Here is a 14,162-nt window from a genome sequence, read left to right on the forward strand (position 1 = left end):
CTTGAAGATGGATAAACCTATGTTGAAGAATCGCCGCTTCTTCCACTTGGAATATTTCCTCCTGCCGGACGACATTGAGCCAAAGAAGGTGGACATTCTGCTATTCCCACTGGTGGCCAAAGTGTTCCTGGATTCAGGACTGAAGGTGCGTGTGTGCATGCGCAGTCTAGTGTGGTCTCACACATCCTACAGAGTGCTCACTCCCCCCTGGGATTTGCTAGAAATGCAGACTACCAGGCCCCACATAGGTCTACGCAGGAGAACCTGCCCTGACTTGACAATGGCAATCACATGACTTCCTGTTTAGTTTAAAGTTGAAAAAAGTTTACCACGAGGTTTACTGCTGGGCTTCAGTGTCTACAAGTCGCTACTGTTCCCAATAGTCATTTGTTTGAAGGAGAGACTCCTGCAGCGCTGCCTTACTGCTTGCACAGCTTCCCCTGCAGGTGGGGGCCAGGGGCTTGAATCTGAGTTATTGTGTGTGGTAGCCACACATAAGCTCTACCACGTGAGCCACCACCTAGCCCCAGGTTTTTGGGGTTTTTTTTATTGTATTTTAAATGTAGTGCTGGAAAATGAATTGAGGATCTCATGCATGCATGATACTGCTACACATCCTCCCTAGCCCAATCAATTTCCTGTCTTTTAAAAGTTTTGTTTTGTTTTGTTTTGTTTTGTTTTGTAAGATAAAAGGGGAGAGACACCATTGTCCTGCTCTAACATTCATGGAGCTTCCCTAGTACTGACAGGGTGCTCATGTGTGGTGCCAGAGCTTGAATCCCAGGCCTCGTACACTCTACCAGGCAAGTTATCTCCTGGCCCCATAATTCTTCTGTGTATCCAAATCTTTTTACCTCTTGCAAGTGCTTCCATTGTGAATGTGTGTGTGTGAGTATGTGTGTATCTGTTGGGCACACTTGCTTTTGACTCAGCTCCAGGACTGAACTTCAAAAGTACACTGTTTGCAGACCAATGCTTTGACTTTAATTTCCTCTGAGCCAAGCAGTGTGACAGGATCAAGACCATGATACCATGTCATACTGGGATTCAGGCCTGGGAGAGAGCTGGCACAGAGGTCAGGTGGGCAGGACCCAGGGCCCCGATTCCCTGAGAATCAACTTGGAGCCAGCTCCAACAAGCAGCCCACTTCATTTTTCCATGTCCTTTCTTTTTCTTTTTATTGCCACCATGGTTATCACTAGGGCTTGGTGCTAGGACTATGAATCCACCACTCCAGATGGCCATTTTTTTTCTATTTTATTATTTGATAGGAAAGAGAGAAATTGAGAGGGGATGACAGGGAGAGAGAGAGACATCTACAGACCTGCTTCATCACTTATGAAGCTTCCCTCTTGCACGTGGGGAACAGGGACTTGAACCAGGGTCCTTGCACACTGTAATGTGTGGGCTCCACCAGATGCGCCATCGCCTGACTCCCGTCATGTCCTTTCACACAGACTGTGAAGCTGTGGAATGAGGGAGACAAAGTCTGGGTGTCCTGGGCCCAAACTTTCAACATCAACATGACCAAGGAGCTGCTGAAGAAAATCAACTTCCACAGCATCACCTTGCGGCTGTGGGACACCAAGGACAAGGTTGCCAAGAAGGTCCGCTATTACCGGCTAAAGACGTCGGGGTATTTGGAGGATGTGGGCTCCTTTGGTGAGTTACCTGCTGGCACTGTAGGGAAGGGGCTCCAGGCTGCCCCCCCCCAACAGCACACACTGGCAGTAAGACCAAAGCCAGCGCCCCGTGTCCTTACTTCACGGGCGCACAGGTGGGCTTCTGTAGCAGTGGTGGGTCAGCCCTGAAGGTGCTTGGCCGTCTGGAAGTGGCCTAGGGTGCATGCACAGTAGCCACCACCTCTGCCTCCGCCACCTTTCAGTATCTCCTCTCCCCTGGGAGGGGCCCTTGTGGACACCCGCCACCAGCCGGTGTCCTTGGCTGAGTAGTGTGTGCTCACGGGGAAGAAGTGAGAGGATTTCAAGAAACAAAAGAGGAAACTAAAAAAATCCTTTCCCCTCTCCCTCGTCATGCTAGCATTTATAGACCCTCTAGACTTTTGGTGTCAATATTATATCATCGCCAGAAAGTCTCTTTAAAAAAAATGTTATTAACTATTTTGTTATGTTTTTAAGATTTGTTTTACTGTATCTGAGAGATTATTTCACATCAGAGATGATTTCATTATTTAAATGGGCAGCAGTGCACAGGTTAAATATGCATAGTACCAAATTCAAGGACCTGGGCAAGGATTCCGCTTCCACCCCCAGCTGATCACCAGCAGGGGGGTCGCTTCACAAGCGGTGATGCAGATCTGTGGTGTCCTCCTCTCTCCTCTATCTCCCCCTCCTCTCAGTTTCTCTCTGTCCTATCCAATAAAGAATGGAAAAAATTACCTCTAGGAGCAATGAGCCCCAGCGATAATCCTGGAGGCAAAAGAAAGAAAAAAAGAAAGAAAGAAAAAAAGAAGGAAAGAAAGAAAGAAAAGAGGAAGAAAAAGGAAGGAAGGAAGGAAGGAAGGAAGGAAGGAAGGAAGGAAGGAAGGAAGACGCTAGAGTACCTCTCTGGTACTGGTGCCAGGGATGGAGTGGGGAGGGTCCTGGACCTATCAGCTGAGCTATTTCCCCTTCCCACAACCATATGTTTTTGTTTGTTTTCTTTTAAAAAATGTTTACTTATTGGGCTGGGGAGGCAGCATAGTGGTTATGCAAAAGGACTTTAGTGTGTAAGGCTCTGATGTCCCAAGTTTAAGAGCTAAGCAGTGCTCTGGTTAAAAGATGTTTTAAGTATTTGTTATTTCAGAGAGGGGGAGAGCCCAGATGATTGCTCATCTTTGGCATAAGGTGGTGCCGGGGGTTGAACCTGTGATCACTGGAGCCTCAGATATGCAAGTGGGTGCTCTGATAGGCTGAGCTATCTCCTCAGTCCTCTTTTGTTGTTGTTCTTGACCAGAGCACCATCAGCTCTGGCTATTAGTGGTGGTGGGGATTGAGCCTTGGGCTCTCTCACTTTTAGATCCTATGCTCTACCTCAGCACTAACTCTCCAGCTAACTGTCCCTCCCCCCCCCAGAATTTATTTCATACATTTGAAATTTCTATTTCTTTGAGGTTTTTATTTGTCTTTATTTATTGTTGGATAGAGAAATAAAAATTGAGAGGGGAGGGGAAGATAGAAAGAGAGAGAGCGAGACAAAGAGACACCTGCAGCCCTGCTTCACCATTTGTGAAGCTTTCCCCCTGCAGGTAGGGACCAGGGGCTTGAACCTGCATCCTTGCACACTGCAATGCTTGTACTTAACCAGGTGCACTACTGCCTGGCCCCACAAGACTTTATTTTATTGTAAGAGAACAAGAGAGAAAGAAAGCAGAACACTGTTCAGCTCTGGCATAAGGTGCTATCAGAATTGAACCTGTGACCTGTGGGTCCCCAGCTATGTTCAGTGGTACTCTAGCACGCTGAGCTATCTCCCAGACCCAGAAAGTCTCCTTTTGACACCTTCCCATCCTCCCACCTCCACCCACCCAAGGAAGGAGCTGGGGTAGGGGTTCAGGAAGGCCTCCTGGAGAGGAGGCTGTGGGAGCCACATTGGAAGAGAGGTAAAATCAGCTGGCCAGAACTGGAGGAGGGAGGGTGCTCGAGGACTGGCAGGGTCTGGCATGCCTGAGCTCCCCTGTTCAGTCCTTGGTGTCTATGTACGAAGGTGGTGCCCTGGCTTTTCTTTCTCTCATATGAATAAATAAGAAATATTTTGGGGAGTCAGGCAGTAGCGCAGCGGGTTAATGCAGATGGCGCTAAACACAAGGTCCCACATAAGGATCCCGGTTTGAGCCCCCAGCTCCCCACCTGCAGGGGAGTCGCTTCATAAACTGTGAAGCAGGTCTGCAGGTGTCTATCTTTCTCTCCCTCTCTCTGTATTCCCTCTCTTCTCTCCATTTCTCTCTGTCCTATTCAACAGTAACAACAACAATAATAACTACAATAAAAAACAACAAGGGCAACAAAAGGGAATAAATAAATGTTTTTTTTAAAAAAATAAATATTTTTAAAGAAGTGGATGCCTGAGCACCACACTCCTAGCCAGCACAAGGAGCTCTGTGGGTAGCACCAGCTGCTGAGCCAAGGGACACTGCTCAGCTTGTCAAAGCCAACGTACAGTGTGATGGTTACATGACTCTGGATATGTGAAGTACATCATAGTCATCTTTGCCAGCTGGGGTTTGAGTTCCTTGGTGTTTTTGTTTGTTTGTTTGTTTGTTTGTTTGTTTTAATCAGAGCACTGCTCAACTCTGGGTTATGTTGATAGGGGGATTGAACCTGGGACTTCAGAGCCTCAAGCATGAGAATCTCTTTTGCATAACCATTATTCATCTAAGTTCATTTCCCACGTCTACGCTCGACCGGACCTGCCAATATACGCGGATATCTTCGCCCACCCTGTCCAACGCTTGACGTCTCGTCACCCAATCTGGTCCCCTACGCCTACACTGAACTTCTCTGTTCCAGACTCTTGGAAACAGAGTTGGCAGTCAGACGAGGGAAAGAACAAACACCTCATCACAGACCCTTGCGAGCGTCAACCCGGCTTTAACCTGGCACGTTATGATTGGGCCCTCCTCAATCGCTATCGAACAGGCCATGGCCGGTGCGCCGCTATGTTCCATCGCTGGGGAGCCAGAGACGACCCGAACTGCCCCTGCGGCTCCAGACAGACTAAGACCCACATAGTCAACGACTGCCACCTCTCCAGATTCAAAGGAGGTCTCGAAACTTTACATCAGGCTCAACCTGACGCTGTTGACTGGCTACGGAAGAAGGGCAAACGCTAGAAGAAGAAGAACCATTATTCTATTTAACCCCCCCCCAAGACCCTCCTGATGTTTTTTTTTTTTTTTCCTCCAGGGTTATTGTTGGGGCTAGATGCCTGCACCATGAATCCACTGCTCCTGGAGGCCATTTTTTCCCAGCTTTGTTGCCCTTGTTGTTGTAGCCTTGTTGTGGTTATTATTATTGTTGTTGATGTCATTCGTTGTTGGATAGGACAGAGAGAAATGGAGAGAGGAGGGGAAGACAGGGGGAGAGAAAGACACCTGCAGACCTGCTTCACCACCTGTGAAGCGACTCCCCTGCAGGTGGGGAGCCGGGGGTTTGAACCGGGATCCTTAGGCCGGTCCTTGAGCTTTGCGCCACCTGCGCTTAACCCACTGCGCCACCGCCCGACCCCCCTACCTGATGCTTTGAAGAAGCAGTGGCAGCTCTGGAGGGTGGGGGCCCAGTGGGTCTCATCATTGACGGTCACATAGTAGCTGCCCAGCCATGGCCTGTCACTGAGAGCTGATGGGTCCTTCTTCATCGGTCTTCTAGAGGAAGTGAGGCATCTGGTTTTAAACCAGAGGAAATTGTCTGAGCACAGCAACCACATCAAAGAGGAGCCGATCCTGGAGGTGCCCCCAGGGAAATCAGAAAAATTCAAAAAGCAGTTGAAGTCTGGGAACGGTGAGTGGAGACGACCCTCATGGATGGGCAGGGGAGCAGCACTGAAGTGGCCGTTACCTGCCTGTTACCTGCATCAGCCGCTCGCTGGTGCTGGGGTCCTGGCCCAAGCAAGCCCATTTCCTGCTGTGCAGTTGCCTTTCTGTTTCTGATTTATGTTCTCTCTCTATATATATATATTTTTTAATTGGGGGGATTAATGGTTTACAGTAGATACAGCTGTTGGTACATATGTAAACTTTCTCAGCTTTCTGCAAAACATTCTTTCCTCAGCTGAGGCCTCCTCCACCAACATGCAGCAGGACCTGAAATCCCCCACTCCCACGCAAGAGTCCTTTACTTTGGTGCAGTATTATAATTTTTACTCATTTTGTCTACTGCAGACAAGATGATCTTTTTAAAATTAATATTTTTAGTGTCTTTGACAGAGAGGCCCCTGCAGGTGGGGACCTGGGCTTGAACCTGGGTCCTGGAGTGTGGTAGCATGTACACTCTACCAGGTGTGCTACCATCTAGCCCCACCAAAGCCTCTTAATTATAGAAGTTATATAGTGCGGCTGCTTCTCCTTCTTCTCCTCCTCCCCCATTTCCTCTCCTCCTCCTTCACCTCCTCCTTATTTTTAAGTTCAGTGAATATAGAAAAGCACACTATAAACAGGGAAAGTATGATTTCATCACTGGTATCTAAAATGGTTAATATTCCCATGAATATACTGTGGCAACTTCTTTGCTTTCATTCCAGGATTTTTCTTTGACATAATCCTGGAGACAGAACATATATTCCAAGGCTAGCAAGTCACCTCATGCTTTGTGGTTTCCTGGAAGTCTTTCTGTAGCCCTCAGTGGTGGAGATATAGAATCCTGATGCTGTGGTATTTCACTTGCTAGGGTGTGGTGGTACTGCAGCTCTCTTACCATTACCTGTAACCTCCTCATTATGATAGTGGACAACTAGACAGATAATAGCCTCTTTGTCTTTTTAAAAAAAATTGCTTTTATTTCCCTTTTGTTGCCCTTGTTGTTATATTTTGTTGTGTTTATTATTGTTGTTGTTACTGATGTCATTGTTGTTGGATAGGACAGAGAGAAATGGAGAGAGAAGGGGAAGACAGAGAGGGGGAAAGAAAGACAGACACCTGCAGACCTGCTTCACCGCCTGTGAAACAACTCTTCTGCAGGTGGGGAGCCGGGGGCTTGAACCGGGATCCTTACGCCAGTCCTTGCTCTTTGTTCCACGTGCGCTTAGCCTGCTGTGCTACTGCCTGACCCCCTTCTTTGTCTTTTTTAATCAGCAGTTTATGAGATAAGAAACTGCAGACTAAACAGTCATAATTAGTCTCATATTCACTTATCTACTTGTTATTTTTATTTTATTTTATTTTGTTTTATTTTATCCACCAGAGTACCACTTAGCTCTGGCTTCTGCTGGTGCTGAGTGTTGAACCTGGGACCTTTGGTGCCTCAGGAACAAAAGTGTTCATTGCGTGACCACCTCCTTGTTATTAACACCCTCTCCATACACACATGAACATTCTATTTTAAATGAATGCTTATCATCTCCAGGCCTTTTGCCTGAAGAACAGTGTTACAGGCTGTAAAATCCTCTGCTGGTAAGTGGCTTGGGGCAGGAAGCCTGGGCATGTGTGCTGATGTGCATTTGTTTTCACTGGCAGAGCCGGAGTCGCTCCCCAAGAGCATGGACGAGTATGAGAAGCTGCTGAAGATGGAAGACTTCAGCGCCCTTCAGTAAGACCGGCACAGGCTGTACTGGGGCGGGGGAGGCCTCAGGCAGTCCATGCTGACCCACAGGAACTATGGCTTCTGTCCTCTGTTCCTCAGGCTGTATGCTTCTAGAAGCCAGGCCTCTGGCTTGATCCTCACACTGCGCTCTCCCTCTCTCTCTCTCTCTCTCTCTCTCTCTCTCCCTCCCTCCCTCTCTCTCTCAGGCAGAACCAGTGCCTCCAACTGAGTGACTTCAGTGGTTTGCACACATTAATATAAGACTAGAAAGCCAGAAGGCAACATCAAAAACAATATAAATCTTGAATTCTTGGGAGCCGGGCAGTAGTGCAGCAGGTTGAGTGCACATGGCACAAAGCGCAAGGACCAGCATAAGGATTCCGGAGCCCCCAGCTCCCCACCTGCAGGGGAGTTGCTTCACAGGCGGTGAAGGTCTGAAGGTGTCTTTCTCTCTCCCTCTCTGTCTTCCCCTCCTCTCTCCATTTCTCTCTGTCCTATCCAACAGTGATGACATCAGTAACAATAACTACAATAAAACAACAAGGGCAATAAAAAGGGAATAAATAAATATTAAAAAAAAAAACTTGAATTCTTGGTGGGAGAGCTTACTGGGTAGAGCTTGATGGATAAGAACACAACCCAGGCTCAACCCTGGCACCATATGGGAGGTGCTGTGGCAATGGCAGAAGCTTTAATCCTGTCTGTCCACCATCTCTCTCTCTCTCTCTGACTAAAAAAATGACACAAGTACAAGCCCGCCCCCAACAAACCAAACAAAAAGCTAGAATTTTTGGAAGTGCCTTTTGGAGCGTTGATGAAGCCAGGTCCTTCCCACCCCTCAGGTCCTTCAGTCCCCAGCCAGCTTGCTGTGAGGGCAGTTGTTAGGGGGCCTCCAGCAGCTAAGAAGTGTCTGGGGAAGGGGGAGTCCTTGGAGGATGTAAGTAAAGGACAGGTTACAATGGAGACAGTCAAGCTCCATTGATGATGTGTCATGTCACTAGAAAACCTTGATTTAAGAAGTCAGGAGTGAGTGAGTGTGTGTGTGTGTGTGTGTGTGTGTGTGTGTGTGTGTGTGTATCAGGACTTGTAATCTATTATATGTATCTATAACATATATATATATATATATATATATATATATATATATATATATATATATATATTTGAGAACTGATAATTCTTAATTGTGAAGTTCTCCCATCCATGATCATGGTATATCAATTTTATATTTAAATTTTTTAACACTTATTATTTATTGGATAGAGACAGAAATTGAGAGGGAAGGGGGAGATAGAGAGGGATAAAGAGAGACACCTCAGCACTGCTTCACTGTTTGCAAAGCTTTCCCCTGCAGGTGGTGACCAGGGCTTGAACCCAGGTCCTTGTGTAATGTAACCAGGTGCACTTAACCATGTGTGCAACTACTCAGCCCCATCTTTTTTTAAAAAAAATATTTATTTATTCATTCCATTTTGTTGCCCTTGTTTTATTGTTGTAGTTATTATTGTTGTAGTTATTATTGTTGTTGTCATTGTTGGATAGGACAGAGAGAAATGGAGAGAGGAGGGGAAGACAGAAAGGGGGAGAGAAAGACAGACACCTGCAGACCTGCTTCACCGCCTGTGAAGGGACTCCCCTGCAGGTGGGGAGCCAGGGGCTCGAACCGGGATCCTTGTGCTTTGTGCCACCTGCACTTAATCCGCTGCGCTACCGCCCGACTCCCAGCCCCATCTTTTAAAAACAAAAGTTACTTGTTTAGATAGTGGAGAGATAGGGGAAGGGGGGTAGATAGAGACACCTCCACCCTGCAGGTGGGAACCAGGGCCTTGAACCTGATCCCTGAACATGGTGACACGTGCTCAGTCCACCAGGTGCACCAGGTTTGAACCCTGACACCACATGGGAAGCACTGTGACACCAGGGAAGCACAGATTTTGTTTGCCCTTATTTGACAGGACAGGGAGAAGCTGAGAGGGGAGGGAGTTAGAGAAGAAGAGATATAATGAGACATCTGCAATACTTCACAGATCCTGAAGGTGGGGATCAGGGGCTGGGATTCAAGTCTTTGCTCATGGTAACCTGTGCATTTAACCAGGTACACCACCGCCCCCTCCCCTTTTGTAATGAAAAAGATTGACTCGGGAGTGAAGGGCTTACATGTATGTGAGGCCATGAGGTCACTGGAACAAAAACAAATGTTCACACTGAGTCTGGGAAGTAGATTCTTAGAAATCTGGCTCCCAGGCACCTCCCTTCATTTATCTTTCCTCGTGGTGAATTTTCTAGATGGAGCGTGTCAGGGAAGCCGAGTGCTATGGGAGGTATTGCCGGGTTGGCGATGAAAGAGATCATCCAGAGGACGTCCTTTGGCAGCATAACAAACTTGTCCGATAAGCAGAAATTCCCAAGTAAGGATGGGATTTGGGAACTAGACTGGGGAAAATTAAGGAGTATTTTAGACTAAGACCATTTCAAGATTCTTTGATATCTGACTGGCCATTACTCTAACATAAAAGAATACTGTGGACACTCTCAACTTTCTCATTCTCACTCATTTTGCCTCCTTCATCCATCCCTATCATCCATGTATCCATTCACAGCCACACACCCCCTACCATCCATCCATCACCGCACCCATCCAGCCCTGTTGTCCATCCGTCCATCTACCCATCCACCCATCCATTCATCCCAGTCTGTCTGTCCCATTCACTTACTCTCACTCTTTCCACTCCACCAGCCTGTTTGTGCTTCTGGTCCATGGTGTTGTGTAGATGGGGAGCACAAAAGCCTCTTATGTTGGAGACCTTCAAACATGTAACTCTAATTTTCTGTGATACTGTGGTGGGAGTAGGTGGTGGGGTGTTGGGGGAGCACAGAAGAGCAAGGGGTGTGGAAAGACCCTCCTTGGAAGATACAAAGCTCTTCACTTTTCCTGGTGGAACAAGGAGGACCCTCCCACCCAGGTCTCAGGACCTGCTTATGCAGAAGCAGGAAACCTTGATAGAAGATTTTCAGGAGCCATTAGACTATCCCCTCAAACTGGGACAGGGTCTCCTCAGCAGTTTCTCTGCAAGCAGGTGGGCTTCTGGTAGGAGGTTAAAAAAAATTCTAGAGCTGGGGGCCAAGCAGTGGCACACTGGATTAAGTGCACATAGTATGAAGTTCAAGGATCTGGGTTCGAGCCCCTGGCTCCCCACCTGCAGGGGGGTTGCTTCAGTAGCAGTGAAGCAGGTATACAGCTGTTTTTCTCTCTCCCTCTCTATATGCCCCTCCTTTCGCAATTTCTCTCTGTTCTATCCAATAAAATGGGAAAAAAAATGGCTACCAGGATCAGTGGATTCATAGTGTCAGCACTGAGCCCCAGTAATAACGCTGGAGGCAAGAAAAAATAAATCTAAAAAAGAAAAGAAAAGAAAATCCCAGAGCTGGTGTACTCTGAGGCCCAGGGCCCCTTTCCAATTTGTCCACTTCTAACTGCAATAGATCATTTCCTTTGAATCAATCTGTCTGTGTTTTCCTGGTTCTTGTCCACATTCTGAAGCTGCAGAGAGAGGTGAGTGTTGGAACCAGAGCCTCTTGGGGGTGTCTGAGACACTGCTGAACAAAACCCCACGCTACTTTTCACCTCCTCAGAGACTAGGCCACGCTTCCCTAACAATACCTCTCAACTCCTGATGACCCCCTCCCGCCCATGACACGGTCTCATCCTTCACTTCTGTTCTTCAAGTAGTTTAATGGGACTTTAAAAGCACTTGTTTTGAACTGAAAATGGAAAGTACACAGAAAAGCATAACCATGTACCCACAGTGTAGTTGTGAATATTTTGCTCTATCTGACATTTCTGTCCTGTTCATGTTTGCTAATTTACAAGAAATGGAAGTCTACTTTTTTTTTTGTGGATACATGTTAGTTTATTGACATTTTTCTTTTTTTTTTCCTTTTTTTATTTATTTAAAAAAGGAGACATTAACAAAACCATAGGATAAGAGGGGTACAACTCCACACAATTCCCACCACCAGATCTCCGTATCCCATCCCCTCCCCTGATAGCTTTCCTATTCTTTTTTTTTTTAAATTTCTTTATTGGGGAATTAATGTTTTACATTAAACAGTAAATACAATAGTTTGTACATGCATAACATTCCCCAGGTGTTGGACACCTGGGTTGCTTCCAGGTTTTGGCTATTACAAATTGTGCTGCCAAGAACATATGTGGACACAGATCTTTTTGGATGGATGTGTTGGGTTCCTTAGGATATATCCCCAGGAGAGGAATTGCAGGGTCATAGGGTAGGTCCATTTCTAGCCTTCTGAGAGTTCTCCAAACTGTTCTCCACAGAGGTTGGACCAATTGACATTCCCACCAGCAGTGCAGGAGGGTTCCTTTGACCCCAAACCCTCTCCAGCATTTGCTGCTGTTACCTTTTCTGATGTATGACATTCTCACAGGAGTGAAGTGATATCTCATTATTGTCTTGATTTGCATTTCTCTGACAATCAGAGACTTGGAGCATTTTTTCATGTGTTTCTCGGCCTTTTGGATCTCTTCTGTGGTGAATATTCTGTCCATGTCCTCCCCCCATTTTTGGCTGGCGTTATTTGTTGTCTTGTTGTTGAGTCAGGCAAGCTCTTTATATATGTTGGTTATTAAACTCTTATCTGATGTATGGCATGTAAAGATCTTCTCCCATTCTGTGAGGGGTCTCTTGGTTTGGGTAGTGGTTTCTTTTGCTGTGAAGAAGCTTTTTAATTTGATGTAGTCCCATAGGTTTATACTTGCCTTAGTCTTCCTTGTAATTGGATTCGTTTCATTGAAAATGTCTTTAAAATTTATGCTGAAAAAAGTTCTGCCAATATTTTCCTCTAAGTATCTGATAGTTTCTGGTCTAACATCCAAATCCTTGATCCACTTGGAATTTACTTTTGTATTTGGTGAAATACAGTGATTCAGTTTCATTCTTCTGCATGTTTCAACCCATTGTTTCCAACACCATTTGTTGAAGAGACTCTGCTTTCCCCATGTAATAGTCTGGGCCCCTTTGTCAAAGATTAGATGTCCATAGGTATAGGGCCTCATTTCTGGGCTCTCAATTCTATTCCACTGGTCAGTGTGTCTGTTCATGTTCCAGTACCAAGCAGTTTTGATGACAATGGCCCTATAATACAGTTTGAAATCTGGGAGTGTGATGCCTCCGGTTCTGTTCTTTTTTCTCAAGATTGTTTTGGCAATTCTAGGTCTTTTCTGGTTCCAGATAAACATTTGTAGCATTTTTTCTATTCTCCTAAAAAATGTGCTTGGGATCTTGATGGGGATAGCATTAAATTTGTAGATGGCTCTGGGTAATATATTCATTTTGATGATGTTAATTCTACCAACCCATGAACATGGAATATCTTTCCACTTCTTTGTGTCTTTTTCAATTTCTTTGAGTAGTGACTCATAATTTTCAGTATACAAGTCTTTCACTTCTTTGGTTAGGTTTACTCTTAGATATTTTATAGTTTTTGTTGCTATAGAAAAAGGAACTGATTTCTGGATTTCAATTTCTTCTAACTTAGTGTTTGTATAGAGGAATGCCACTGACTTTTGAATGTTAATTTTATAGCCTGACACCTTACTGTATTGCCTGATGATTTCCAAAAGCTTCTTGCTAGATTCCTTAGGTTTTTCCATGTATACTATCATGTCATCTGCAAATAAGGAGAGTTTGACTTCTTCTCTTCTAATCTATATGCCTTTAATTCCTTGCTCCTGCCTGATTGCTATGGCAAGAACTTGCAACACTATGTTGAATAGTAATGGTGATAGTGGGCAGCCCTGTCTAGTACCTGATCTGAGGGGAAATGCTTCCAGTTTTTCACCATTGAGTATGATGTTGGCTGTAGGTTTGCTATATATAGACTCCACTATCTTCAGGAATTTTCCATCTAATCCCATTTTTTGTAGTGTTTTGATCATAAAGGGATGTTGTATTTTGTCAAAGGCTTTCTCTGCATCTATTGATATGACCATGTGGTTTTTGGTCTTGCTTTTGTTGATGTGGTGGATCACATTGATTGACTTACGTATATTAAACCAACCTTGCATGCCTGGGATAAACCCCACTTGGTCATGATGAACAATCTTTTTGATATACTGCCGTATCCGGTTGGCTAGAATTTTTTTCAATATTTTTGCATCTATGTTCATCAGAGATATTGGTCTGTAGTTTTCTTTTTTGGTTGTGTCCCTGTCTGCTTTTGGTATCAGGGTGATGTTGGCTTCATAGAAGCTGGCAGGGAGTATTCCAGTGTCTTCAATCTTCTGGAAGACTTTTAAAAGTAGAGGTATTCTTCTTTGAAAGTTTTGTAGAATTCATTTGTAAAACCATCTGGTCCAGGACTTTTATTTTTGGGAAGATTTTTGATAACTGTTTCAATTTCATTAGCTGTGATGGGCCTGTTCATGTTATCCACTTCCTCTTGACTTAGTTTTGGAAGTTGGTAGGTATCTAGGAAATCATTCATTTCTTCCAGGTTCTCTAGCTTGGTGGCATATAGTTGTTCATAGAAGGCTCGCATGATATGTTGAATTTCTGCAATGTCTGTTGTGATATCTCCTCTTTCATTTACTATCCGATTTATTTGGGTCTTCTCCCTTTTTTGTTTTGTGAGTCTGGCTAAAGGTTTGTCGATTTTGTTCACTCTTTCGAAGAACCAACATTTACTTTCATTGATCTTTTGTGTGGTTTTCCTATTCTCAATGTTATTTATTTCTGCCCTAACTTTAGTGATTTCTGTCCTTCTGGTTGCTTTAGGATTCCTTTGTTGTTCTTCTTCTAGGTCTTTAAGATGTGCGATCAGGCTGTTTATTTGTGCCTTTTCTTGTTTCCTAATGTGTGCTTGTATAGCTATGAACTTCCCTCTTAGAACTGCTTTAGCTGTGTC

At 45.1% G+C, this 14,162-nt stretch overlaps 1 protein-coding gene across 1 annotated transcript in view; it reads left to right on the forward strand.

Moving 5' to 3' along the window:
* The first annotated feature begins 6 nt into the window (after positions 1 to 6).
* CFAP92 (cilia and flagella associated protein 92 (putative)) overlaps positions 7 to 14,162 on the forward strand; it is a 50,707-nt gene continuing 36,551 nt past the window's right edge. Inside the window, exons 1-5 of the mRNA XM_060180329.1 lie at positions 7 to 145; positions 1,458 to 1,662; positions 5,367 to 5,498; positions 7,169 to 7,241; positions 9,522 to 9,643. Coding sequence (XP_060036312.1) covers positions 8 to 145; positions 1,458 to 1,662; positions 5,367 to 5,498; positions 7,169 to 7,241; positions 9,522 to 9,643 — 670 coding nt within the window. The 5' untranslated portion in view covers position 7. The remainder of the gene's footprint in view (positions 146 to 1,457; positions 1,663 to 5,366; positions 5,499 to 7,168; positions 7,242 to 9,521; positions 9,644 to 14,162) is intronic.

The sequence above is a fragment of the Erinaceus europaeus genome, chromosome 21, assembly GCF_950295315.1.
Source record: "Erinaceus europaeus chromosome 21, mEriEur2.1, whole genome shotgun sequence".
NCBI lineage: Eukaryota > Metazoa > Chordata > Mammalia > Eulipotyphla > Erinaceidae > Erinaceus > Erinaceus europaeus.